Source organism: Pagrus pagrus (genome assembly GCF_965226575.1).
Source record: "Pagrus pagrus genome assembly, chromosome: 16".
In the NCBI taxonomy this organism is placed as follows: domain Eukaryota; kingdom Metazoa; phylum Chordata; class Actinopteri; order Spariformes; family Sparidae; genus Pagrus; species Pagrus pagrus.
Window position 1 is genome coordinate 9,619,239 of NC_140200.1, and position 26,388 is coordinate 9,645,626.

At 40.9% G+C, this 26,388-nt stretch overlaps 2 protein-coding genes across 4 annotated transcripts; both read right to left on the bottom strand.

Moving 5' to 3' along the window:
• Positions 1-3,161: 3,161 nt before the first annotated feature.
• LOC311272199 (uncharacterized protein) lies at positions 3,162-7,936 on the bottom strand. 3 transcript variants are annotated; one of them, XM_084378436.1, is made up of 14 exons: positions 7,808-7,936; positions 6,852-7,084; positions 6,597-6,772; positions 6,260-6,367; positions 5,671-5,764; positions 5,487-5,536; positions 5,317-5,398; positions 5,146-5,231; positions 4,846-5,040; positions 4,608-4,703; positions 4,381-4,509; positions 4,149-4,253; positions 3,515-3,576; positions 3,162-3,265 (listed from the first exon to the last, which is right to left on the bottom strand). In XM_084378436.1, the coding sequence occupies exons 2-14, from the start codon at positions 7,030-7,032 to the stop codon at positions 3,250-3,252; spliced, it is 1,380 nt and encodes a 459-aa protein (XP_084234562.1). In that variant the 5' UTR covers positions 7,033-7,084; positions 7,808-7,936; the 3' UTR covers positions 3,162-3,249. The 3 variants fall into 3 exon arrangements, with proteins under 3 accessions (XP_084234562.1, XP_084234561.1, XP_084234563.1); XM_084378435.1 differs by having other exon boundaries at positions 3,515-3,600; positions 7,808-7,934; XM_084378437.1 differs by lacking the exon at positions 3,515-3,576 and having other exon boundaries at positions 7,808-7,935.
• Positions 7,937-9,066: 1,130 nt separating this feature from the next.
• Positions 9,067-20,056, bottom strand: jdp2b (Jun dimerization protein 2b). The gene is made up of 5 exons (XM_084377141.1): positions 19,782-20,056; positions 18,038-18,090; positions 10,847-11,064; positions 10,214-10,318; positions 9,067-9,969 (listed from the first exon to the last, which is right to left on the bottom strand). The coding sequence occupies exons 3-5, from the start codon at positions 11,039-11,041 to the stop codon at positions 9,778-9,780; spliced, it is 492 nt and encodes a 163-aa protein (XP_084233267.1). The 5' UTR covers positions 11,042-11,064; positions 18,038-18,090; positions 19,782-20,056; the 3' UTR covers positions 9,067-9,777.
• Between the last annotated feature and the right edge of the window lie 6,332 nt (positions 20,057-26,388).

Below are 26,388 nucleotides of genomic sequence, written 5' to 3' on the forward strand. Positions count from 1 at the left end.
ACTGTATTTGTTGACAAACAATGATGGTTTGTGTAAACCAAAGCATACACTGCACCAGAGAACCTGTTGACTACACATTTCACCTTAACTTTCATCTTCTAACAACATACGTTGAAAACGACTCAGAAACACGATGACGGCAAAATACAAGCACAAGGCCGAGGCAGGGATCTTCATGATCGATCTTGGCTGGAGCATTTTATCTCGTGCCAAATCTATTTTGCTCCCGACTTCTCTGCTGCAGTTGAATTCTGTGCCAAAGACTGATCTTCAAAGCCTCATTAGCCAGCCTACCGCTCGCTCGGCTCTTGAGAAGCCCCAAATAATGGGATCATCTCTGACAAAGTCTTGAGGGTTGATCGGCCCTTTCTCCCACTTCACAAACACAGGCTCAAGTGTGTGCAGCTGTGTATGGTACCCCTTCAGTATTTCTGTTTACTTTAATAATCACGGGGGACAATGGGTCCTAATGTACGTCTTTGTTTCTCTGCCAGCACCTACACAAATGTCTGAACAACACTGTTTGGAGGAAAAACACAGAATTCATTATGAGAACACAAAAAACCCAAACATTAGATTACCATGAGAATACTGGAGGTCCTAATGGGCCTGAATACAGCAAACAATGATACAAGGGTTCCTTTAATTTAATTATTTACTTTTATTACTGCTCAAGATTCCATTAGCGCTTTCGAGATCATGCTAATTGGCAGCGTGTGCCAGTGGGTGCATAGATATCTGAAGGGTTTGTTGGCAGGTTTTTGTCTCGTCTTCAAAATTTGGCCAAATCTGTGAATTTTCAATTGGACTGCTCAATAAGATGTGGGTTTAAAGTCTTTGTGTCCATTCAGATGAAAGATGGCCCATTAGAAATTGGCAGCTAGCTGTTTGTTTTCATTAAGCCACATCAGAGGGATAATTTACCTAAATTATTCTGTTATTTTTTTTCTATCTTTTAAATAGCCAATTATATCAATGTCATTACATAAAGAATTTTATTTCGGTCCTGTTGAAAATGTGTTTTGAGTTTAAAGTGATAGTAATATTAACAACCGAAATTGTACTAAACCAAAATACAAACGGCAAAATCACACGATATAAACTTATCGATTGAGGCAGCAAGAGACCAGCAGCTCCCGTTTTGTCAATGGGTTCTGCTGGCTTTGAAGAGAGTTATATCCTTCTGGTTAAACCAAAAGGATCTTACTCTTTAACAAAAAGGTCTTATCTCTGTCAGACACCTGGAATAACAACTTGAGTTTGTCAGGAGCAAAATCAAGCACTTCTAGAGGACGTGCTTTGACAGCTGTAGCCATCCACAAGGATTACATCGCAGCCAGTTTGGTAGCTGCCAGCTGAGGTGATCTACTGGACCAATTTACACACCAAATATGTGAAAATAAGGTCCAGCTTTACAAATACCAGAATTACCCCTTAACTTGGTCGTGTATGAGTCCTGTAAAAAACACTGCAAGTTTGAGTTCTGCGAAATGCACTTTCAGATTTTTAAAAAAGGAAACTCAGGAGGCAACAATGAGGACAAATGTGGAGAAAGTAAAGAAGGTGCTAAATAATTCAAGATGGTGGATGAAAAGAGACAAACTGACTCAGAACCAGGACGGAGTCGGTGCTAGTTAAAGCTATAAAAAAGAACTTCGTCTTTTGTTGATTGTGAAAAGATGACAAGGGCGGAACAAAGTAAACTCTGTTCTAGTGCCGTACCACCAGACCACAGAGAGGCTTCTCTCCTCGTGTTATGAGACTCATTAATTCATTCTCAACATAATGCAATTAAAAATAGTTTTAATTTTATTACTTATCCAACCCAGAAAAGTCTGAATAAGAACCAGTGACAGACATCAAGAAGCCAATCTTCTTGCTGTTCGCCTTGTTTGCTTATGTAGGTCAAACAGAGGCATGGGTATTAAACTGTGTTTTATAACCAGTTAAAAGTTCCTTGTAGTACATTTTTCACCTTGTTAAGTTAAAACAAACTAATTCTGTTATATCGAGTGTTTGAGTTGATACTGCTTTTGCAGTTGAGATCTGTATGTTCATCTTTTCATCATTTATTGAAACGAGGCAGGCTCCAAAGTATTTTGGGGCCTCTGTGGCAGCCAGTCGCCACACCTCTGAGACCAAATCTGAAGGATGAGGAAGAATCGAATGGCTTTGACAACAATGCACTGATGCATGAGATGATCCAGATGATGAATGCGGTCATGAAGAAGAGGAGAGATGAGAGAGTTTGCATATCACATCTCTGACAGCTACGACAACTCCTCAGAAAGAGATATTGACAGAGGCGGCTTTGATGAGGCCAGTGACGTTGGAGCTGATATGGATGTCAACCAGCATGTTGAAGAAGGAGAAGAAGAAGATCTGTCTGTCCAATCCAGGAAGAGACAAATAAATGCATTTAAATGAAATGGGATGTTAGTTAAGAAAGAGTTGTGCCGTGTTCTGATGATGACCCGGGATATTATGGTGTCAAGTAGTTTCCACATGATTTGATAGAGACGGTGCGTCATGTCATTGTCTCCGCTGTGGTTACCTCTGGAGCCACCTGACAGAAACGGATCACCTTGAGACAATTCATCAGCCTTAATAATCCTACCCTGCTGGGCCTGAATAAGTAATGCTGCACATGCATATTCATAAGTGTGCTGTTTCCTTTACAGGCCGTTTCATTCAAAGCTAACCAATGTGGCCAAACAACTAGCTTGCATCTGGCCCTATTCTTTCCCTCCTCTCGGTCCTTTGATATGGATGCCAGCTGTCTTTTTCTTCCTCCTCTTGTTCTGTTGTCATACCAGAAGATTATTTTTGGATGGACAGAATGAGGCGGAGGACCCCGTGGCCCAGCGGCGGACACAGCTGGCAGCGCTCAGGTGGGTGCAGCTGGTTGGTGTCAGAGGTTCAAGTATTCACACTGGACAGAATGGGGTTGAACGAAGAACTACAGCGGAAGGACGGGGAGGGGGAGTAGCTGAGGTCGTTTAGGTACACCTGTCAGTGATGCACGGTACAGTTGGGTTCGTGACGTCACTTCCTCCTTATAAGAATCTATATTTTTCAAAAATGTGAAGTTGTGCCGTTGTGAGACTTGTATGGCAAAATTCAGGGACATACTCAATTTGCAAAGTCACAATGCCATAAAATCAAATAGTCCGCATTAACATTTATTTGAAGATGTCTTCTCTGTTTTCTCTTCTTATCCTAGCGGTGCTGTAGTTCTCTGTATCTACGTCAGCTCTCAAAGTGACTGCAACAAACAGAAAGTTGGATATTATATGTTTGTCTGACAATCAACACACTTTTCCTAAACTGTTTAAATAGCTGATTTGGGTCAAATTGAGTGATTAAAGTGTGTTCAACAACTCTTAGGAGGAGAAACAACCATCTCTATAACAACTGAGCAAACAAGTGATTTTCCTCATGAATGTTCCGATATTTGTGTTTCATGTTGACAAAAAAATATTATTATCCCTCACACACCAGCTCACAGACTAACCTGTAGTTTATGGTGGCTGTGCACTTCTTGTCAAACTTCTTGATCAACCACTCTAGCTGTCCCTGATTCAGAGGTACGTTAGCTTCCTGAAGCGTGACAACATTATTATCTCCAATGCAATAGTGAGTATCTTAATACTTTAGACCCATTAAAGGGGTCTTCTATTTTTACAACCTTTTGTTTATTTACAATTGTGTCCATTGTTAATGGAGTCTGGTGAATTTGGTGAGGGCAACATAGTGGCTGTGACAGAGTAGAGAAAAACAAATTTTCTCTTTAACAAAACATCTATCTCTGTAGGGATCTTTTTTATAATGTCAGACTCTTAGAAAATCAATCTCAGCCTGTCAGTGACAAAAACTAAGTACTTAAAGTGGACAAAATTTGACAGTCGAAGTTGCCCTTAAGGATCACATTGCAGCCACTGCAGCCTATGACACAGCTGCAGGCCAATTAGTACCTATTAGTCATTCACACACCAAAATCTAAAATATTTAAATACCAAAAAAAAAAAGGTGGACCAAGACTTAAAAAATCCAGAATTCCCCTCTAAGTAACTTTCTGTAAGATTTGTTGTACTTATTTATAACATGTATTAATGTATGTTGTTCTCAGTCTAATTTGCTAGCCTGACCTTAACAGCCTTCCTGAAGTCAGATGTGGAGACCGTCATGACTCCGTCTTTGTCCAAAGCCTGGCAGAAGTCCATGATGCTCTCATTTCGCTCATTAAGGAATTTCTGTGGGCGAGTCCAGATCATGTTTCAAATTTTGGAAAGAGGGTAAATATTTTTTTGGGTTTGGGGCCAATTTTTTTGTAAGGGCGAGCATAAACATTAAATATCTTCATAATGTGTTACCACTGACCTTAAAGACACTTAGAGCAGATAGGTTCCTTGCGGTGTCGCTCATGATGCTGTACCGAACATCCAGAGCAGGACGCCTCTGACGGGCTTCTTCCAACAGCTCCACAAAGGCCTCGTACACAAACACTGTCTGCACTCACACATGTATCACAGAAGTAGTACTGCAGGCAGATGTAATCATCACATATTTATACTTAAGTAGGTGATAATTGTTAGTGCTGTACTTACAGAAATGTCAAGCTCCTCCACTGCTGATTCCTTATTGTTCGTAACTGTTTTGAGCAGCGTCAGAGCTCCGTCATTTGTTAGGAGGTTATGGGAGAGCTGAGCAAAATATACACACACCAAGCCTCACATTCAACATCAGTTAATCTACAGTTTCTCAAAATGTTGCAAATCACCATGACGATAATTAAACACCACATAAAATATCAGTGCTCCAGGATTCGCTCTTTTGTCCGCTTACCCTGAGGACCCTGAGGCTGCCGTTTTTGGCCAGGCCCTGGCAGAGCAGTGTCACAGCCTTATTGTCTATAATGTTACCGCTGAGGTCCAGCAGCTCCAGTTTCTCGTTTTGTTTCAGGGCCTCACCCAGTGACTCTGCCTCGACGTGGCCCAAACGGTTCCACGACAGCTGGAGCTGCTTCAGAGTCGAGTTTAACTGAGGAAAAGAAAATATGAGCGACAAACCGCTGCGATTGGAATCAGACTGTAGGCTATATACTCTACACTGCAGGTTTGTGCTTGGGTGTGTTATGTTAGTCACCTTCAGCCCATCACTCAAAGCCACCACACCGCGCATACAAAGAGAGTTCCAGCTCAGATTCAGGACTTTAATACTCGCATTTTTGGCTTTGAGAAAGAGGAGACAGATTTAAAAGTTTGCAATGTGTTTGAAACTAGTACAAATAGTACTGTCGGAAAACAACACCCGTACCTAACATATCACCCAGGTGTTCCCCTCCTGATTCACCGAACTTGTTGTCACTGAGGTCAAGCTCTGTGACCAAAAGGTCATCCTGAGAAAAAAGAATATGTTGGATTGAACCTCAATGCAGTTAGATGTGACACTTTCTTGTCACATGGATTTTAAGCGTCAATACTAACCTTTAAAGCCTCCGCAAAGTATTTAGCAGCAGTATCAACAAAACCATTTCCTAGGAGAGGAAGGAGGTATCAATTTAGTTACAAATCCAAAAGAGCTCACTTGTCCTCTAAATTCCCACCGTTTTACAGTGATAAGAGGTGCACACAGGAAATATCTTAAGAGGGGAAAGATGCAGTTGATCACCTGAGAGTTTGATGGATTTGACAAAGCAATTGTCTAACAGCATTTTGAAGATGACGTCCGCTCCGTCATGGTGCAGCTGGTTGTTGGAGAGATTCTGAAATAACAACGCAATACTGTACGTCGAGTTTGTGGTTAAGTTAATGCAACAAAAGCACCTTGGTTTAGGGAAGGCAAAGATCTTTTCAGTTTGTGAAACCGTCATGAAGTTTAATCTAAAGCAATCTCTTCGGTTAAGGGCAGGGAAAGATCGGCATTTCGGTTATACGTTAATACAAATCTTCTCAAAATACTGGCGAAATTAAATTTTTACAATTCGTGTACACGGACAAGAATTATCCATTTTAAACTCGTGTTGATTGTCACAAAAACAGTGGACGATTCGTGCCCATGTACATGAATCTTATTGATTACATTTCATCAGTATTTGGCCAACTGCTGTGATTCGAAATAAAAACATTCAGTCATTTATTTTAAATGAAAAAGCACTGGTGTATCCTAAATTATTAAAAATACGTCTTGTACCACTTGTATATACCAGGCAGATTTTTCCGAGCTGATGTATTCAGCATGATAGTTGTGGAATAATTACTAGGCTCTGAATGCTCATGTTTGTTTGAAGCATCTCCGTCAGATAGCGTGCCCCTTCTGCCCGAAGTGCGTTGTCCTCCAGCTCAAGGTTAGTGACGACACGGTCATACTAAAACATGAAAAACACAGAACACAGAAAATCCTGATAATTTGAGAAGTAAATGTCAGGTCCCATTTTTCTATATTAATAAACTACATTGAAATGTTAGGAAAAGAGAGTCTATCACCCTCATGGCCTCCTACCTCAACCCTATCCATAAACAAATGATGGTTAATACATTTTTGGTGCTAGTTTTCATGAAATTGAATATCTAGATGAAGGGATTTAAGGTCCCTACTTGCAGAGCTTTGGCCAGAGCTTTGGCCCCCAGAGGTCCCACACCGTAGTGGTTCAGGTTGAGATTGGCTTCACTCGAGTTGCGGAGGAAAGAAGAAATGGGAGCGACCCCTAACTGTCGACAGGCCTTCAGGTACCGCTCTGCACGAGAGTGTTTCTGTTTGGTGTCATCTGAAACTGAATGGGACAAATCAGGGAAGTAGAAGGGAGAGTTGACTATGCATTTATTATCACTGAACTGGTCACTGTAACCTACTACCTGTTTCCAGATCAGTGTCCCATTCATCACCACCATCATCCTCCTGGCCTTGAGTTGGCTGCTCCTTGTCCTCCGCCTGATCCGTGCTTCCCGTGGGCGGCACTGACCGATCAGAGGGCAAGTGCTCCTCCTCACTGAGCTGGAGAACTTCACTGTCCTCCTCACACTGATCCATCATACCACACCACCCCTCTCAGCTATCAGACAGCTCCAGCGGATCCAAAATGCTGCTGCCAGGGTTGTAACAAGAACATTAAAAGCTCTAACTAAATGTGATGCTGTGCTTAGCTTGGATGCCTCTTAAATGTGGAACAAATTACCAAAAGCACTAAGATTTGAGACTTGCTTTTAATTAATTTAATTTTATATCAAAGGTATTTTTAGGTTCGCTTACCATAGCTAGTTTCAACATTTGGCTAGCTGTGATATACACATTAATTCATCAATAACTATATAACAATAATACAATTCATTAATTTGTAGTGGTCTATTCTGTGATCACATACATAACATTTTTAATGCATGATTTTTACTTGTAAGAGAGTATTTCTACACAATGGTATTGGCGCAACATGCAGTATGAAGCAGCTTTTTTGACACTTAAGGCTAGCTTAGCTATGTTAGCTTTACCCAAATTTATGCCAATTTATTTACACGCTGTAGCTAGTTAAGGTGTTATTGAAGCCCAGGTTGTTATGTGACAGTTAAGGCTATAAACTTCCATTTCTAGCAAGTATCAACTACAATTTATTTTTAAAAAATATGTTAGCTAGCTTAGCATTTTCTTCAGCCATTTTCATTAAGATGGCGTCCATTACAACGTCTCTCACGCCAAGGACAAAACCTTTAAACTGGACCAATATAAGCCTAATTTGGTTCATTATTTAAGAAGACAAACATTATTTTTCTCCGTCTAACATGTTATGTTAAATGTCACGTGAAAAACTGCCTACCTGAGCAAGTTCTGCCACTTTATGAGAAAGCCTGTTAAAAACAATATTAACGTTAAACCGCAGGACGTCAATTGTTGTTGCTAGGGAGGAAAAATGTGGTTGATGGAGGTCGACAAAAATAAAAATAAACATGTAAGAAAGGAAAAAATATATATATTTGGAAAAAATATTTACTAATGCTCATCTTTTATATATATATATCGATTAGTATTTAATTTTAACATAAAAACCTGAAGCTGGATCGATTTATTGGGTCCACTGCAGTTGTCAATTCACAAAAACGCCACTAGGTGGAGCTGTTGACCGCAGTCTGAGTCCAGGCACTCATCTCAACAGTTCATGTACCTTTCTTATTACTCATGTAAGTAAGTTTAGGGAGGAGGCCTATGTCTGAAAGTCAATGCATTCATCATGTTGTCGTCATATTAACTGAATGTATGCATTACAAGACTAATATTGGGATCCAGAGGGTTTTTCTTCCCTCTACATCCAAACAGTAGGTGTGAATGTGAGAAATCCATCACTGTGGTGAAGATGAGGGTCAGTTGTTCCTTCTTCATCAACAATTTGACTGTTCTTCTTAATTGCATTACAATAAGAATGATCATATAACAAAAAGTATAAAACAATCTGACAAAATCAAAATTCAAAGTAGAAACAAAGAAAGAAAGTGAAACAAAGCAGTTATTATTGCAACAATTAGGGGAAGGTCTTTCTTTAAATGGCAGCTATAAAGAAAGTAATACAAAATCATAAAGGTTTTCCAAGTTTTGCAACAAGGGCGGCAAGAGCTGGAGTGTCACATGGTCAGCAGCTTCCTGTTCAGCCTGCAGATAGGAGATATTTCTCCTGCTGAGCCCGGCAGAAAGGGAGCTGCAATAATCAAGCATGAATGACCTTTTCTGTGCAGGTTGCCTTAACGTGATTACACAACTTCTGTCACTTGACAGTTCATGTGTCATGATTAGGAGGATACAGTACAAGGACTTGGATTCATTTCACTGAAACATACAAGACATGTTGCACGTCTCATGGAGTAAAACAAAACACCCAGTCATGCACTTTCTTGTAGTTAGAAAATAAAATTTAATCTATTCAGGGTACCAGAGTCATACATAGCAGATACAGGTCCAGAACAGACATTGAAATACTGCTCAGCTGAAGAGATTTCTGCTTGTTTTCACAGCTGTTTGACAGCGCAACATGACAAGACACGGACTGGAAAGATTGAAAAGACAAATCACATCAAGTGATTAACAAGCATTTCATATATGTTTATGTATACAAAGCAGTATAAAACAAGTACAATAATGGACAAGTCCAAAAAACAAGGGTGTAAACATTTTGTGTATATGTGCTTTTCATGACGCCAGCGTCACCACAAATCGGATCAACCGGTTAACTGCCATCGTCGAGGCAGGGTATAGAAATCAACATTAAAAAAAAACAAAAAACAACTCTACTCCGTCTGGTGTACTTGTATTGAGTACTGTATACTAAAAACTCTACACCTGTATATTTCGGCTAGAATACAAAGGAAAACTGCAGAACATTAAGCCTTTGTGGGCCTCTGCATCGAAACAATGCCACACAATCTACTCAGGGCTTTTGTAACAGAGCACCATATTGATATTAGTGTGTTTCCTCATGCGTTGTTTCCAGTCGTACTCTACGGTTTCCATTGGTCCCTTTATGTAGAGATGGTTGAAGTAACAACTAGGCACAGTGGGTGTCAACAACAACACTTAATGCAGAGATGAAACTGGGTATTTCCAGTCTTCCAATGGACAGAGCCAGCTCATGTAGCAGTACTAAGGAAGCCGTACAACCTCAGGTCTTTGGGCAGAGTCTCCAAAAGTCTTCGGCTTGGAGCTCAAGTGCTTGTTTAGAAATGTATTGCCAGTTACGTTTTCATTTAAATGGCTGCTAGTCTGGGCTTTAGGGACTCCGCGTCCCTGCTTTCCTGGTTTTCACTTGGCGTCGGTGGACAGCTGCTCCAGCAAGGGGTTGGCCTCGCTCTCTGGTGTTTTGACGCTGTCGGTCCTCACGATGCAGGTGGGCCGGTGGAGGTTGAGCATCACCATTAGCTGCTGCCTCTCCAGACGGAGCTCCTCGATCTGGGCCTTCAGATCAGAGTTCACCATCTCCAGACGCTCCGATTCCTGGAAACAGATGTTGAATTATTAGACACCACTGGACATATTCACTTCAGAGTTGTCAGTTTCGATCACTTTTAAAAGAATGATCTCACAACTTTAAGCAATAAGTATTAGCCCGATCATGTTAGCTTTGACTTGGGCTGAAGGCTTAAACATGAAGCAGCTGTTCAGGTTAACTGAAGTCAGGTTATTCTTGGACACCACCCTGCGCTGCTCATCAGTATGCAGTGCTGTGTCATGAACTCACCCTTTGAAGGAAGTCAGTCCGTTCCTTCTTTTTGTTTCGGCATCGTGCTGCCGCTACCTTGTTTTTCTCTCGTCTCCGTTTCCTCCTTTCTTCGTCTTCATCCATCTGCAAACAAAATGTATTGTTAATATGAGAAAAAGGAATAATGTGACAAAATTGGATAATGACTAACTATATTACATAAACCTACAACCAAGAGAAGTGATCACCTAGGCTGAAAAACAGTGTTGTGCAACCTCTAGATTCTCGTTGTAGGCACTAGAGGGGGCAAGATTCCACTTTCAAAATGAATCAACCTATCATGCCAACATGATGTATATAAAGTATGAATACTTATCACTGCCCTAAAATTTAAGACTACAGGGTCCCAAAACCAGGTAAGAGCAGCAATTTTAAACAGCTCCTATGTTTATGCTGTATATCACTTCAGACACTGCATGTGACACTTAAATTAACATTTTGGTTCTTTGCTTACGAAAGTGATGTCACTTTTTTTTTAAGAAAATTAAATAACCTGCCTTGACTGAGGGTTGTATAACATCCTAAATCTAACACCCCCTTCCTTGTTTTTCACTCTGACTTGTACATCTTTCTCACACCCTACTTCTGCACCATTTCCTCTTTCCTCCTCACCTCTGTCTTGATGGCGAGCGGCCTCTTCCCCAGCCTCCCCAGGAAATGCAGCGGGGACAGCATGGTGCCCAGCTGGCGGAAGTCAGCCAGCTTGAGTTGATCAGTGAGTGTGGTGGCCGAGATGCCCGCCAGCGGGCCCAGACTGGGCAGGGAGCCCGCCGCCAGCGAAGGGTCAGGGATCTGTCCCGGCATCATGTCCGACCCGGCCACCACCGCCGCTGTGGGAAGAGAGAAGAGGAAGAGAGGGAACGGTTAAGACGAGAGAAAGAAAACTTTTTTTATTGTGGTTAGTCTGTAATAATACTAACCATTGAGCCACACAGGCACAATTGGCATCAAAGTTTCGATTCGTGACCTGAAACAGCCTGGTTCCTTAAGTCAAAAAAGCGAAAGAAAGAATGGAATTTTTTAATTTAGAGACTTTCTGGTTCATGGTGTATGCATTTTGTCCTGAAACGTAAAGGTTATCATGCTGTCTTCCTCCTTTTGTCTGGCGGGAACATGAGCCATACATTCATAGCCTTCTTCCACTATCATATTGCAGCCATCTGACAGTGTCTCGCATCTTTATTATGATCTGGTACTATTGGCATTCTATCCACAGACGATAAATTGACTGTCTTCTGTCCTTGTCATCAAACATCTTTCTAAAAGCGGGTTGCTGTTTCCAAGAATGCATTCAAACGTTGACAGCTTTGACAGCTGTGTTATCTTCTTAGTCAGCAGCCGGCGAAAAAACAAACTTCACACTGTCAGCAGCTAAACACTCATCTCTGTAGTTTCACATGCAAAAGGAAGCCCTGAAACCCTTCAGTGTGATCGTATAACTGAGGGCTATCGCCTGCACTTCTCATAATTTACTTGTGGTTTTCATCTTGAATGTTCGTTTGGTTTTCATTAAGAGGATTCAAAGAATATCAAAAAGCATTTATGTCAAAACAGAGCCGCCAACACTCGTGCGTTCTGCCACCACCCCTCTTTCAACATTTTGGGGTAGTTTCGAGGGTTTGACCGCAGCACTTTTTAACGTAATCAGGGAGGAATGGGAAAAGAAGGAGAACTTGTGCAGGACTGAAGGAAGTGGCTGGAGAATTAAGACGTCTCTCTAATTACTGTAAGACCGAGAGTTGGAAAACTTCTGATGGCCAAATAAAAAACAAATGTTACAGATGGGAACAGTGTAACATGAGCCGACCGTACCCTGCCCATCCCTGCAATCTCTGAGGAGAGGCAGAGCGAGAGCAGTGGATTTGAGGAAAGTCTGACCAGAAATTGTTCCTCTTACTGCTCAGTATTTATGCAGAAAAATAAATACTTAAAATACAAAAAGATTGGTAGGTAAGAAGGAAAACAATGCTCACAGAATCACTGCATGAATCAAAAAACCTGTGCATGACTGACACAACTGATACTTCAATAACTGACAAAATCTCAGCTACGAGGAGTTTGATGAAATCAGCGTGACTCCGACACTGTGAGCTCAACTCACTCCTGAGTATTCGGCCGAAGCTGAACCTCTACAGGTTGGGCACAGACCGAACAAAGCCCCTCTCATATGGAACCAACAAAGACGTGTATTGTGAGGTGCTGCGGAAACAGCTGACTTTGCTGGTGGGTGACTAGCTGACAGGCCGACTGTATTGTAAGTTAAACCAAGTTTTTCTTTCTTTGCTACCTTTTTTTTTTTTTTTTTTTTAGCAAAGCTGAAAGACTTGCTCTATTACAAAGGCTGTGGAGAAGGTAATGAAAAAAAACAAGGTTATGTAACTCTATTCTAATGCACTCCACCCCTGCTTATGGGCTGGTCTCAAAGTGTTTTTACAGTTGGAGTGGAGTTTACTGTCGAACGTGGGGGAAACCAAATCAGCTCACTTTGAAGAAGAAATCAATTTGCTTCTCTGCTCGATGAATGACTCATAACTCTTCAGATGCATTTTTTTTTTTACTTCTCGTCTACATTATGAGAGAAAAACTCCTCTATTACCTTATCAATTAGTCAGTTTTTCAGCTAATCTCCACACTTCTTCTGACCTGTTCTTTACCACCTTCACTCTGCATGATTTATTCGCTCCAAGGACAAGTTGGTGTGTGGAGCCAGTGTCCAATGAGGCATTTTATTATTTAAATCCCGACTGCCCCCTCCCTTCCTCCTTCTCTCTCTCCCACTGTATGTATACTCCCATTTACGCTGCACTTGGCAGCCGCCTGTTGTTTTTGCTGGAGAGGAAAAGAACAAGACGGCCCTGGTAAAAAATCTCACTCAGACAAAATTCCCTCTCTCTCTCAACGTCCCGGGAGAGGGTGGAGGAATGGAAGGTGCCAAGGCCTTTTTCTGCAGAGAGGCTGTCTAAGAACAAGGTAAACCATATGGCAGCTAATCCAGGGATGAATGAGAGCGCGAGCTCTTTAAATAAAGCCAGACAATTGTACAAATTGTCGGGCTAGAGTGACTCAGCCAGTGCATTTGCTATACAGTCTTGGATAGGGAAATGATTCAATAGTGGTTTTAGACATCAGATTTGAGATGTGTCCCTGTCTGCATCTGCACATCTGCATGTTTTACTAAAGCCATGCAGAAATCCCCCAACGTGTGACTAACAAGTATGTCATGTTTTTCTTACATTGCTCATCGGCGACCAATAACTGTGCAGGAATTCAAAAGATGCAATCCAAACTAACCCCTGCGCCAAGAGAACAGCCACAGGAACTGAAGCGTCCATTAGGAATGACTGAGCAAATCGCTTTCAGAGCCAAAATGGAGTCCGATATCCAAGTTGGCCAGACACTCAGGACCAGTGTACAGACTCCGATTAGGCTCCGTCCTGGACATGCACGATTTTTCAGTCGCAATTGACTCTAAGAAAATAAGTTAGTTCAGGAATAATCAAATTTTACCTATTAGACTGGTTTGTATGAAGCAGACTGTAATGAAACACTGCTCAGTCAGACATATTGCAAGGAAAGCCCCCATTCCATCGCTAGGGCTTGTTGAAACATGCAGACCTCGCCAGCCACACATGCAGAGATACACAATCAACCCGTAAACCTCATATTTGTCTGCATGACATCAGTACGAACCAATCAAAAGGTTGTTTTGCCAGCGCCCTTGAAGGTGAAATGATGTCTGAAGCGAGATGCCTATCAATTATGAGACATAAAAGTGAGTTACACGCCATTCCAGACGATTTATTGTGCTTTTGTGAACTCAAACACATAACAGACACTTGACGTGGCTCGCTTTTGACTTAAACATAACTTTTAAGTTGAGTATCTGTTCCGTCTCCTTCAAACTGCCACACAAAAAAAAGATAAAATCCCCCTTGCAAACTCGACACCCAGTCAAGCCTCGAGACATGAAACCCTGAAGAAGACTCATCTGTACAACACAGGGAAAGTTTGCTGATTGCGTGTCTCGCAGCGCCTAAATACACCCAAAAGCATGACTCAAAGTGATTTTACATTTTTTTTGAAAGAGAGGGTATTTTTCTCTTTTTTCTGTCAGCAGCAGCCAGCAGCCGAGGATTAGTGGTCAGCGTTTGATGATGCAACGCCGTCGCTGTGCTTTTGCAGTGGAGCAGAACAGCCAGTGCCACAGCTTTAAGGCCCACACTCGCCTCAAACAAAGACACCTACACAGCACCGGCACCGCTGCCTCTCAGGGCTCACTGAGAGGAGACGAGCCGAAGCCAAGGGCGGGGAGAGGAAATGTCATGTATTAGTTATGAAATATAGGAGCGGACCCAACGCTGGTTCTGGCTTCAGTCCAAGACTAATCTAAATGCATGGGAGCCGTAGATAGCTGGAGGTGTGTGTGAAGACAGTGAGGGTTCCTATATGTGAAGCGTGCCCTGTATACATTTACAATCCGCTGGTTTCTCTGCTAACACACTATCTGTCTTCAGCTCGACCAAATGTGTCCATTTCCTGAGTCATTCCTGAGAGCAATTAGCAGCGCTGAGGAATTCAGCCCCTTACCAATAGCTAGCAGCACGACTGGAGGCCCTATTATCCTCGTCCCCTATAGAGATGGTGAAGGAGAGGGGTGTGGGGGGTTAGAGGGGCTTTTCAAAGGCGACTCATTACCTTCACATATTTTTAAAAACAGCTAACCTCTAGGAGCACAGCGGTTTTTGTGGACTGACAGCAGGAGTCAAAAGTAGTTGCTTGCTAATTAATCTTTGCCTGAGACTGAGGCTTTTTGCTGCCAGACGACTCAATTTTAAATCACTGGATCGCAGACGTGCACTTACCAAGATGCTAAAATCTGACCACTTTTTGTCGTCTCACTTTATTAAATTCTACTTTTGGACTAATAAGGGATTGCAAGGCCCACGCGCCAGCATCTTGCAAAACTCTTGCAAACAGCTTCTACAGCTCTACATGAGCGCTGAAATTGAACAATGAGCGCAAAAGGTTCGGGCCAACGCACGCTCTCATCATCCAGGGCCAAGGTCTGAGCGATCATCATTACCGTCTGCACTCAGTCAGCCTGTGTGTTGAGTTACAGCCTTTCGCAATCCTCTGAGGAAACCAGGGAATTTGGCACAGACTTTCCTCCAGGACAGGACAGTCCAAGTATACATTATCAACATTCCTCCAACCCCTCATTATTTTCATTGGAGGGACAAGAAACGAGGAGGGGAGGGAGACGCCGTAGTAATGGCTGTTGTTCTGATCACGCCGCACTCATCTCTGGCCATTAAACTCAAGGGTGATAGTGTGTGGGAGTAGAAGTGATTATCACAACAGAAAAGATCATCTCTTTTCATTTCAGCTTTCATTTCTCGTTTGGGCTAAACAGCTGCCGCAGCTTGCAGGAACCTTTCAAAATTCCTCTTGTGAAGTTGAATAAACCTTCCCAAAGCAATTCAATGCAATTATGAACATTTAACATCACAACACTGTCGGTGATGATGAGACCCTGGGCTGCAGCGGTAATGAGGGGTCTTAATTTCCTCTCGCAATCACAGTTTGGATGCCTTAGCAGTGAGTGCATGCAGAGGCTATCTTTTGTTCACAATGAAATTACACAAGAGAGCAGGAAGTTTAACTGTTGCATTTTATTGTAGCCTTCAGCTGAAGAATGAAAAGTTTTCCAGGCGAATGGAAAGACAAAGCACCTGCAGATATGCACAAGTCATGAGCACTGTGGCTGCCTTCATTCAAACATTACGATGTGATCATTGGCTGGATTCCTGCTTGGCCCGCTTCGTGCCATTCATACAGTCACACATTTATATTCTGCATCTGGGTGGTCCTGGTTGAATTATTAGAATGTTACCATTTCTCCCCCCATTGTAAGTCAGGATTAGACTTCGCATGGCACTGTGCTTTGGCTTGGCTCAGACATGGATTAAACGAATCAAAATACAAAATGCAGACAAAAGCTATTTCAAATATATGGAGTTCACGTCTATGACAAATCCAAGGCAAGTTGTGTGCAATCCCTGACAACGAGATGTTGGCCAACCATGTCCAGAAAATCAGATTTAATGCTGCCTGTTGAGGCAATCACCCTTGTTGTGTAACATGTGGTTGTCACTTTAATGCCGTTTCATACTTTGTCCTCTGATTTCCTCATCTGCCCCACGTCAAGCAGATGCTTGCTCTGATTAAACAAGCTCCAGTGTCTGCTCTGCACTGTGTGTTCAATCCTTTTGTTGCTCTCGAAGGCTAAAGGTCAGTGTTTGGGCTGACATTCGGTGACAAGACTAGATTTTGTGCAAACAGAGAAAACTGGCTTCCAGTCCGGGATACATTCAGGAAATCTGGAAAGCATAACTTTGTTAAAAAGAAGCTTTTACTGTGCTCTTTTCTGAGAAAAAAAAAAAGAAGAAAAAGAAAAAACACTGGCTTTAATGTCTCTTCTCGCGGTTACACCTTTGGACATTTGGGTGTTTTCTTCCACTGAGCACGTCTAGTCAGTCCTGACACACTGTTTTTACAAACCATGTGGAAAGGCTTATGGGGACTACAATGTGATACTGATAATGTGATACGTACAGCAGCGAATAGCTGCTCCCCCAGCATTAGTATTAGTATCATTGAGCCTAGCTGTTGCATAGTTGGCTCGCTAGCCTGCAATGCGTCTGCTGTCTATTCAGCATACTGGGGTGCAGCTTGGCAATTCCAGCTCTCCAGAGACGCACTGGAAGGCATTTCTACTTAAAATAAACCCTGTGCGCCCACGTCCAGCCTCTCAGCCCTGTCGGCCCTGCGCTGCTTGTCGGCTCGCCAGCCCTTCCCCATTAATCCACTGCAGCGTTCCATTTATGCAGAAACCATCCTACGGATGTGCCCGGGCAGGCACTGGGGCATTTAAACCCCCTGCAACACACGCTCTATCACTTAGACACACACAAACAAAGATAACGACACAAAGGATACACACACCCACACACACACACACACACACAAATATATATATATATATATATATATATATATATATATACATATACATATAAAGGACACACAAATAGTTTCCCCTGCATGGCATGTAGCTGTATGAGCCAGCACTGCACCAGCTGCATGCAGCATTCACTATATAGGAAAATGCTGAACCTATGAACTCGCAAGTCACAAACCCACACATATGCACATGATCCACCCCTATCCACCATATTTCCCATTCCATGATTGGCCTTTAACCTTCAGGCCAACAAGGGCAGAAAACTAAAGCTACCTCTGGCCTGGATAGAGTTACTGTTACACAGTAAAGTGTAAATCACTTCAAAGAGCCTGATGTGGACAAGAGGAGGATATTCGGTGACTCGTCACAACAGCAGGAAAACAAAGAATTGGTGTGGTGATCAAGGGGAAGCTTCATATTTAACATGCAGTATGAAAATTTCAATGTGAAGCCTGCACACACACAAACACACACACACAGATTTTCTCTTATCCAATGCAGAAACGTATAGTTAAACATAAGTTAAGCATGTGCAGTATGATGGGCCAAAGCAAAGATTAGAAATATGAGCCAAACTGAGCACACACATTCTTGGCTGTACTCACATGCTGCCAAATACACTTCACACTTCATTTACATCACTTATGTTTCAAGGTGAAGTGGCTAAGCCAAGAAAAGGTTGTTTTTTCTTTGCTTTTTTTTGTGCAGCAGGAGGGGATACTCGAGAGAGCATCCCTCATTAATTCAGTCTACAACAGTTTCAAATGCACAATACTTACTCAGAGAAAACGTGTCAGTTGTCTTCTGTCAATGATGCAACTGTGTTTGGACGCTGTAGAAAAGGAAATAAGATATGGATTACTATTCAAAGTAGAAGTTTTGTTTTGAGAGCTGAAAGGCATGGTTGACTGATTGATCTAGAGCTGCAAAGATTAACTGATTAGTTTTCAACTGTGAAATTAATCACCAACTCTTTTGATAATCGATAAATCAGTTTAAATAATTTAAGGGAAAAAAGTTAAAATTCTCTGATTCAGGCTTCTTAAATGTGAACACTTTCCGGTTTCTTCACTCCTCTATGACAGTAAATCGAATATCTCTTAGTTGTGGACAAAAAAAGACAATTCAGGGCATAATCTTTTGTGACATTTTAGAGACCAAACGACGATTGGATTAATAGAGAAAATAGAAGACATATTATTGGGGAATGAAAATAATTGTTAGTTGCAGCCCTAGATTGATCAACAGAAAATTAACTGAAAGCAATTTTGAAAATCTATGTGATGTTCAAGTGAGTGGAAGTGAATATTATCTGGTTCCTGTATCTTAATTCATTTTTTTTTCCGTTTCATTTCATGCTAAATTTAATATATTTGAAGATGATCTGTCAAATCAAACCATTCAAAGACTTATTCTTCTTTATTGGTTTGTCTTGAAGTGTTTTAAGCTAATGGCTGCTCAATCTTGTCCCATCTTGTTGTTGTCTTTATTGTTTCATATCATAACTGTGATGATAATCTGCTTTAATGTTAAGCACTTTGTGTTGCATTTTATGCATGAACTGTGCATATAAAAACGGTTTATTATTTACTATTATTACCTTGGGCTCTAGAAATGGGACTCAACAATTAAAAGATACATCAATTGATAATAAATTAATAATAAGATGCAGCCCTAATAGTGATGTCTCCATCAATACCAGCAGAGACACACAGTTATCAGTCATTTTGCAAATCTGGTATTCTTAGCTTATCTAACTTGCAGCTGCATGCCATGCCTGTGACTTTCAAGTAGTGATAGTGAAAGTAGTTTGAGAGTTTGAACTTGAAGCACTAGCCGATTTTAATGTTACGACAGTCTGAACGCATGGCATGACTATGCAGCAGGAACAAAGTTTAATTCACATGTTTCTGTGATGTGAAATTATAAATCCTTTGCCAGCTCCGCGTAGTCCGGTGCACCAGACTAGCTTAGCTAGCAGTTACTCAAAACCCCACAGCGTGTGGCGCGTATAGCGTTACATAACTGTCTTCACAAGGCTAACCGACACTTCTCCTGTTTAGCAACACTGAAATTAAGACTCCCCAGATGAAAATACCTTCAGTGGGACACAGGCTGGTGTGTAATTTAGCAAGCGGGTCTGTAAATAACGAGCTGTAAAGCGACAGTTGCTACAACAGTTGTAACAACAACGTACTTAACGGCTGTGGCAGCAACAAACCGACTTCTGCGGCGAGAGCACGGAAAACTTTACAACTATTAAAACCTTTTAATGCAGCAATTAGCTGAAAACGCGTCCCCACGCGTTGATATTAACCGAAACAAACACCACATGAAACTCACACAAGTTAGCGACCAGATTTCAGTGTGTTGAGCGTGTACAGCGTGGTGTGAAAAGTGTGAAAAATATGCAAATAACGTGAAGCGTGCGGTCACATTTAGCTAACATCTAGCACAAATACACAGAGGAGGGAGAAACAACACAGCAACACAGCTCGACGGCTCTCACACACACACACCTACCTGTTGTGCGTCCAAAATCCGCAGTAATAATGGGCCGGTGCGGGAGTTACGAGTCGGATGTAGGTTTTGGGACTAAGTGGAGTCGTTGCATCAGCCCGTTTAAGTACTGCTCTTCTCCGTGAGGGCTCCGGAATGCGGAACTGCCCTCCCCATACGTAAGCACGGATGAAAATAATGTAAGAGGACGGCCGGAGACACAGCGGTTTGTTTGCTCCACCCCTAGCAACCACAAGAAAACAATACACACAGGCAGGAGGAGAGGAAAGTTTCAGCTGATAGACAGATAGACACGGTGAAACACACGCCCCAGGGCCGTGAACGCGTCAAGGAATACAGTAAACACACACACACAGACACACACACAGTCTTAGCTGCAGGTGTTTTATTATTTGACAAAAGGTGGGGTTGAGAAAATGGAGCTCTAACCACCAATAAAATACAACTTATTTATAAACTTACAGTATTGTAATAGTGGTGAAAGACAAGTCTTTAATAATAAGCATTAAAAGGTGCACTGTTGACTAACCCATTGACTTTTTTTAAAATCCCTAAAACTAAATAAACAAACTGTTTATGTCATAAAATATCATATTGCTTTGCATTGTTTATGTATGGCGGACCCTGCCACCTTGTTCTTGCCTCAAAGAGTGTACTGAGAACAGCTTGTTTACTCAGTTATGGAAAAATTAAATATTCCCGAGTTTAATATTGTAAATATTGAAACTAAGTTTGAATGTCTTCTCCAAAACTACATAGTGCCCCTTTAATGTCAGTAGGTGTGAGAAAACTTGTGACCTTTGACCTTCCTCAACTCAATCTGAAGGCATTTCAGTGGGAGGACTGAGAGGTCAGACATTCAGGACGGTGACATTGAGTTTGGCACGTATAAAGTAAGCCTAATACAAGTCACAGATTACAAAATGTGCAGTCACAGATGATCAAATTTTGGCAAAATTTTGTTTTTTGCACAAAGAGCACTAATAGGTGTGTCATGTGTCCTCAGGGTATGATATTCCTTCTTCTGGTGTGGTTAGAAAACATTTCATCATCTTAAGAAATCTTCATGTGTGTGTATGTAGAGTGACTAGATATTTTAATGAGTCACAGAAGTCAAAATTGCCATAAAATTGCCATAAAATGTCCCAGATTACCCGAATTGATCCCATTTCACAAGAAAGAAGCAAAAATGAGAATAAAGTCTGAAAAAAAAAAAAAAATTTGTTCAACATAGATATGATTTGTTTTCTTAATTATACTCTTTAATCATCTTTTGACCTCTCAGATTTATTTTATGATTTCTTAGGGGCCATGCTGTAAAAAGTACACAGAAGTCTTGAGGGAAAGTAAATATAATGCAATAAAAGGTGCAAATGTTTGTTTAAAACATGTAAGAAATGACTAAAATTATCAACAGAGTGTGAATAAATAAATGAGTTACAGTGTTGACGTTATTTCAAAGATGTCCTCAGGCCTCAGGAGGTTGGGACTAACCTGTAGTCAGACCTTCCTCCTGACAGTCCAAAGCTCCCATGCTAGGGGTGTAGACAACACCAACCCTAGAACTGCTAACTGCATGGCTAACTGAGCTACTGTACATATCTAACAGTAGCTACAGCAGTTAGCTAGATAGACATACCCTCTTTATGTTTGAATGGGACAGGAGGCCAATTCTTACATTTTGCACCTTTAGATTATTAAGAATAGTACATGAAGTATCTGATATTAAATGTACCTAAATATAAATTTTCATGCAATAAATGTACTTAACTATTGAAACTACAAGTAAAAGTATATTATACATATATACACATATACTACAGGTTGACCGATTATCGCCCTGGACGATTATCAGATCAGATATTCAACATTTTTCAGATTTTAGGTATCTGGATTCTTTTTTCAACCAATTGATGATAAAAAACATGATTTTTAAAATGTACTTTGGCTCTGATGCAGCATGCAATGTATAAATAGTAACTCAAGTTATCAAATAGACGTAGTGAGGGGACAAGTACAGTATTTGCTATCAAAATATAAAGTAGCAGAAAATGGAAATATGCAAGTAGTGGAGTAAATGTACTTAGTTACATTCTATCATTTCTTAGGGGGTCCTGACCCCCATGCTGGGAACATTTAGGACACTTCAGCCTGCAACACATGCTTTTATTTTTCTCCTTTATGAGAGTTAATAACATGTAAATCCCTTCTAAACAGCAGATGATTACTTTCAGTTAAATGTGTTTCAGTGAAACCTTGGAAATAAGTCAATTAGCCATTCAGGCTCTTACAAGGAAGTTTTACAAGTTTGTCAACAGCCCACGACAGTTCCTGACATCAAAGGATTATTTCAAGTACTGACATAAAACTCGCAGCCTACAAGTGACAAAAATAAACTAATTTAACACTGTGTTCAGTTCCAAATCAAACATGTTTATGCAACAACACGTTGTGGTCTCATTTTCCAGTGACGAGGGAAAGTCATCACTTCCTGTTTAGCAGGCCATTTACCATTTGAGTGGAAAGACAGATTGCTTCTTTGATTATTAAATCTTATTTTGACAACAGTTAATGACACATTGTCATGGTTTTTATCGCCCAGTTTTTCATCTTTCACCCATATGTAATCTGACTCACAAGGTTGCATTGAGATTTCCTCCCAATGTGACTGTTACACCTGTCTGTGCGGTTGAACGAGACACCCGGCGTTGCTTTTCTCAGACAAATTCACAGAGACCTTAAACCTTATTATTACAGGTGGCAGAGGAAGTTTGATGCTTAAGTAAAGCAGTAAATCTTGCAGGGTATTTCCACGTGTAACGTTAGCTGCTGCTGCAAAAAATCTAATTGTATTTCCTTTAAGCTCTCCTTAATAAAAATGTGGCTTGATTCATAACACATAAAAAACACACATGCTAAAAATCACGTCTTATTCCTGATGGAGGTTCCAGAAAGTTCCAGAAAAAAATATAAATCTTCATTTGAATGCCTCTTCCTGCTGCTTCCCTCTAGTGTGGACAGTTGTAACTACATCCCAGTGGACAGATCCTGTAAAACTGAAATGTGCCTGTTTATTGATGCACATTATAAAAACATGACGCTATGAAGTAGTAAAACAACCTTTGCTTTTTAATTTTAATGTCTGAAGTTGTCCATGTCTGGAAGGCAAGGTTTGCTTTCAATGCAACTATATAAATAATGCTTAAATCTTAAACAAAGGATTATTTTACACATTTTTAAGACCAAATCATAAATGAGAGGCAGTATAATATCGAAACAATTAAAGCATTGTCCTTAAATTACAACAACATAGTGTCTTAGCATCTTTTTAATCAAGAACGACCCATTCTCCTGTGCACCTTTAATTACATCTCAGCTTTCTATCATTACTATTATCCCAGGCTCAGTAGGGTTTTACACGATGCCACCTCAACTGTTCCCCCCCAGAACAAGCAGCTGAGTTATTAGAGGCTCACCAAAATACCCCACTCTGTTCCTTTTTTTAGATTCTAATTTGGTTCTGCTGTGATTTATGTCTCGCATCTGAGTAGAGGTCGGGGAGGGAGGGTGGGGGGGACTGTGCGTCACAGTCGCTCTTAACATAGATGACAAATTTCAGGGGAGGCATTTGGGGTTAATAAAGCAGAACTGAACTGAGCATGCAGACAGATTTCATAAAACAGGAGGGTCCTGGACGTCTTTAGTTAAGACATTTCAGGGGTTTTCCCTTCACAGGTGCAGACATTCAGCCGAGCTGCAGGAAGGCAGCCAGAGATGTCACTCAGTGCACAAACGCACATGGTGCAGGCCCATTTGGCACTCTAAGCCTTTAAGAGGCCATTGTCCCTGCCGAGAACAATAAGCCTTGATAATGACACTCTGAAAAACAATACCAGTTGGAAAATGCAGAGCTAGTATGCAAAGCATGCTAATTTGTTCATGAAAAAGTTAACAGAAGTTCTGTTTTTTTTCAAGTCAAGTTGTGAACAAGAATATACAGAAGCTGGAGAAATGCTGCTGTTATAGAAAAATCAGGGTCTGGGTCAGGATGTGACCATGACAAAAGTCCAAACATATCTTTATTCTTGTCTGTTCTAACCTTCCAGAAGGTCTCCGCATTAAAAAATAATCTTGGGTGCACTTTCCAACAGCTGCCCTCTGATGAATGGAGAGGGGGTTCAGTTTGGAGTTTTGCAGCTTCATGTGCAGAGCTCTTGTTGTGTGGGCGCCAGGAGGTTAAAAAACTTCTGACGCCCACACAACGTCTGTTTTTCTGTCTATGCATTTATTAATTTTTGGACAATTACACACATATTTGCACTACAATGTTATGCTCAAACAGCATGCATCCCGGTGCGTCAGTCATATTCTCACATTTTCTTTAAAGGACCAACCTGATTAAAATCTGGAGATTAAGTTGAAATGTTTTGTCGTAATATTATCCAGCCACACATCTTTGGGAAATACCCAGCGAACCAGACACCTCCAGACATAATCCTGACTCATCATGCACCACACTGCAGACAAACTTTATTTTTACTAACGCTCCATTTAATATCCCTCCTTCCTTCCTTTTTTCTTCTTTCAAAATAATCTCAGACGGTTGTAGTTCACGTCAAAACACGTCTGGCAACTCGTAAAAATGCAGAATGTTCATTCAGGTTTTCTAAAACTGTACGTAACATTCAGAGAGTCATTGGAAATGGTGTATTACTCAAGAACGATAGTTCCCTTCTTCTGACAGCAATGGTTTAGGAGTGAATGGAAACTATGATTTTGAATGAATGCCAAAATTCTGCTTGCACTACTCTAATGCATTCATACTCTACATGAATACAATCTGTGTAATATGGAAGCCAATTTCTGCCAGTTAAAGAAAAAAACAAGATGAAAATCAAGCTTGATGAAAAAGAAATCCCATTGTAAGTGATAATTATGAAAGACTTTTTATCTTATAAGTTAATAGGGTGAAATTATGAGATAGAAAATTGTATTTATGAGATTAAAGTCATAATTTTGACCTTATCTCATTAGATGAAAGTCATAAAAGTCAAACATACAAGATAACAAATCATATGTATAACATTAAAGTCACAATTCTGAGATAAAAGTTGAAATCATGAAATAGAAAGTCATAATTATAAAAAGGAAAAGTCAAAATTATGAAATAAATCAAAATTATTATTGTTTTTGTCGAAAATGGGCTTCTTAATTGTCCCAACTGAAACATTCTCCTTTCTGTCACATACATTACACACGACAGCCTGGATCCAACACACGGAGACGATGCATGCCAGTCTTAATGAAATGGATTGTGATGCTGTAGCAGACTCACATCGACTCCATTCACAGAAATCAGACCAATCACTTAGAACACCAGTTGCGTGCTGGCGCTGAATTTAAACCCCCTCTTCATCTTCATCTCCCTCTCACAACCACAGGCTGTCAGCCATCATGCCAGCAGCACTCCTCTTCCTCCCCCCCACTGATCCTGTTTCCATTTGAGTAAAAGCTCCCAGTGTTATTAGTGAAGTGAGACATGGATTGATGTTTATCCACTGTATCATGTTGTATCCAAGCCTATTAAAAGCACATTCATGCACAAACAAACAAAATCTTTGTAGTTTTACACTCGTCAGGGCTAGTTTAATGGTAAATTAGTCATGAAAAGAAGGCGAGTCATCTCAAAATAAATCAGCACGAGGTGTCTTTCTTTCCTATTGTATCATTGAAGATATCCAGTTGGAAACTCACGTACATCTTTGGTTCTGCAACAACATTGCTGCTCAAGGCGTTACTCATGTCAGGTGACGAAGTCTTCCCAAACCCGTATGACATTGATTTATTCCTGTAAATATAGCACTTCCCTGGGAATATCACAGTAAGCAGGAAGCAGAGTGGTCAGGAGGTGTATGAGGGTGAGATAACAGGGGTGGAAACAGTGAGTACACAACAGATAATAGAAAGATAGAGATCTGTAAACGGGCGATGTGAGACATGGCGCAGAGTGCTGGTGTTTCTTGGAGTAAGCTCATCCTGAAATACTACTGCAGGAAGCAGACTGCTCCAAGTTTTGTACTTTATAAACAAGTCAGGTCAACACTTTACATTGTACAGTTCATATTAGATACATACAGACACCTATAGGCCAGATATACACAGAATGCCAGGACATAAATCTGCAAAAAAAGACAAAAAAAACAAGAGCACTGGCAAATGGACAGATCTAAAAAGCTAACTGTTGTACACTCAGTCGATATTATGTGATAAGGGTAGATATTGGGCATGATATCACTGAATAAGTGAACCTTTAAAGGGTATTTCCTCATTTCAAAAGCAGTTTACACCTCAATAAATACAAGCTCCAGTTACCATGGACAATGAATGATGGCTGAATTCCATCTGGCTCCATTTAGGTTCCTGGTATCATGCATGTTGGCTCACTGTCACACTGTCATGACTTACTGGGACGCTTGAATACAACAAAGCCATTGTTAATATATCACTTGAGCTTCTCCTGCCATGACAAGTTCAAATGTTGGTACTCTACTTAAAGGCCCGGCGCACCCATGTGTTTTCATTGTGGCTAATTAGACCTCTGAGGTTATGA

Bases quoted from the DNA above. Each gene is read 5' to 3' on its own strand.
- jdp2b (XM_084377141.1), bottom strand. From the start codon at position 11,041: ATGATGCCGGGACAGATCCCTGACCCTTCGCTGGCGGCGGGCTCCCTG. The intron at 10,319-10,846 runs GTGAGGAGGAAA...TTTTGTTTGCAG, and splicing joins CGCTCGCCATCAAGACAGAG to ATGGATGAAGACGAAGAAAG. The intron at 9,970-10,213 runs GTGAGTTCATGA...ATCTGTTTCCAG, and splicing joins GGACTGACTTCCTTCAAAGG to GAATCGGAGCGTCTGGAGAT.
- LOC311272199 (XM_084378435.1), bottom strand. From the start codon at position 7,032: ATGATGGATCAGTGTGAGGAGGACAGTGAAGTTCTCCAGCTCAGTGAG. The intron at 5,537-5,670 runs GTGATCAACTGC...TTCCTCTCCTAG, and splicing joins CAAATCCATCAAACTCTCAG to GAAATGGTTTTGTTGATACT. The intron at 5,232-5,316 runs GTACGGGTGTTG...TCTTTCTCAAAG, and splicing joins ACACCTGGGTGATATGTTAG to CCAAAAATGCGAGTATTAAA.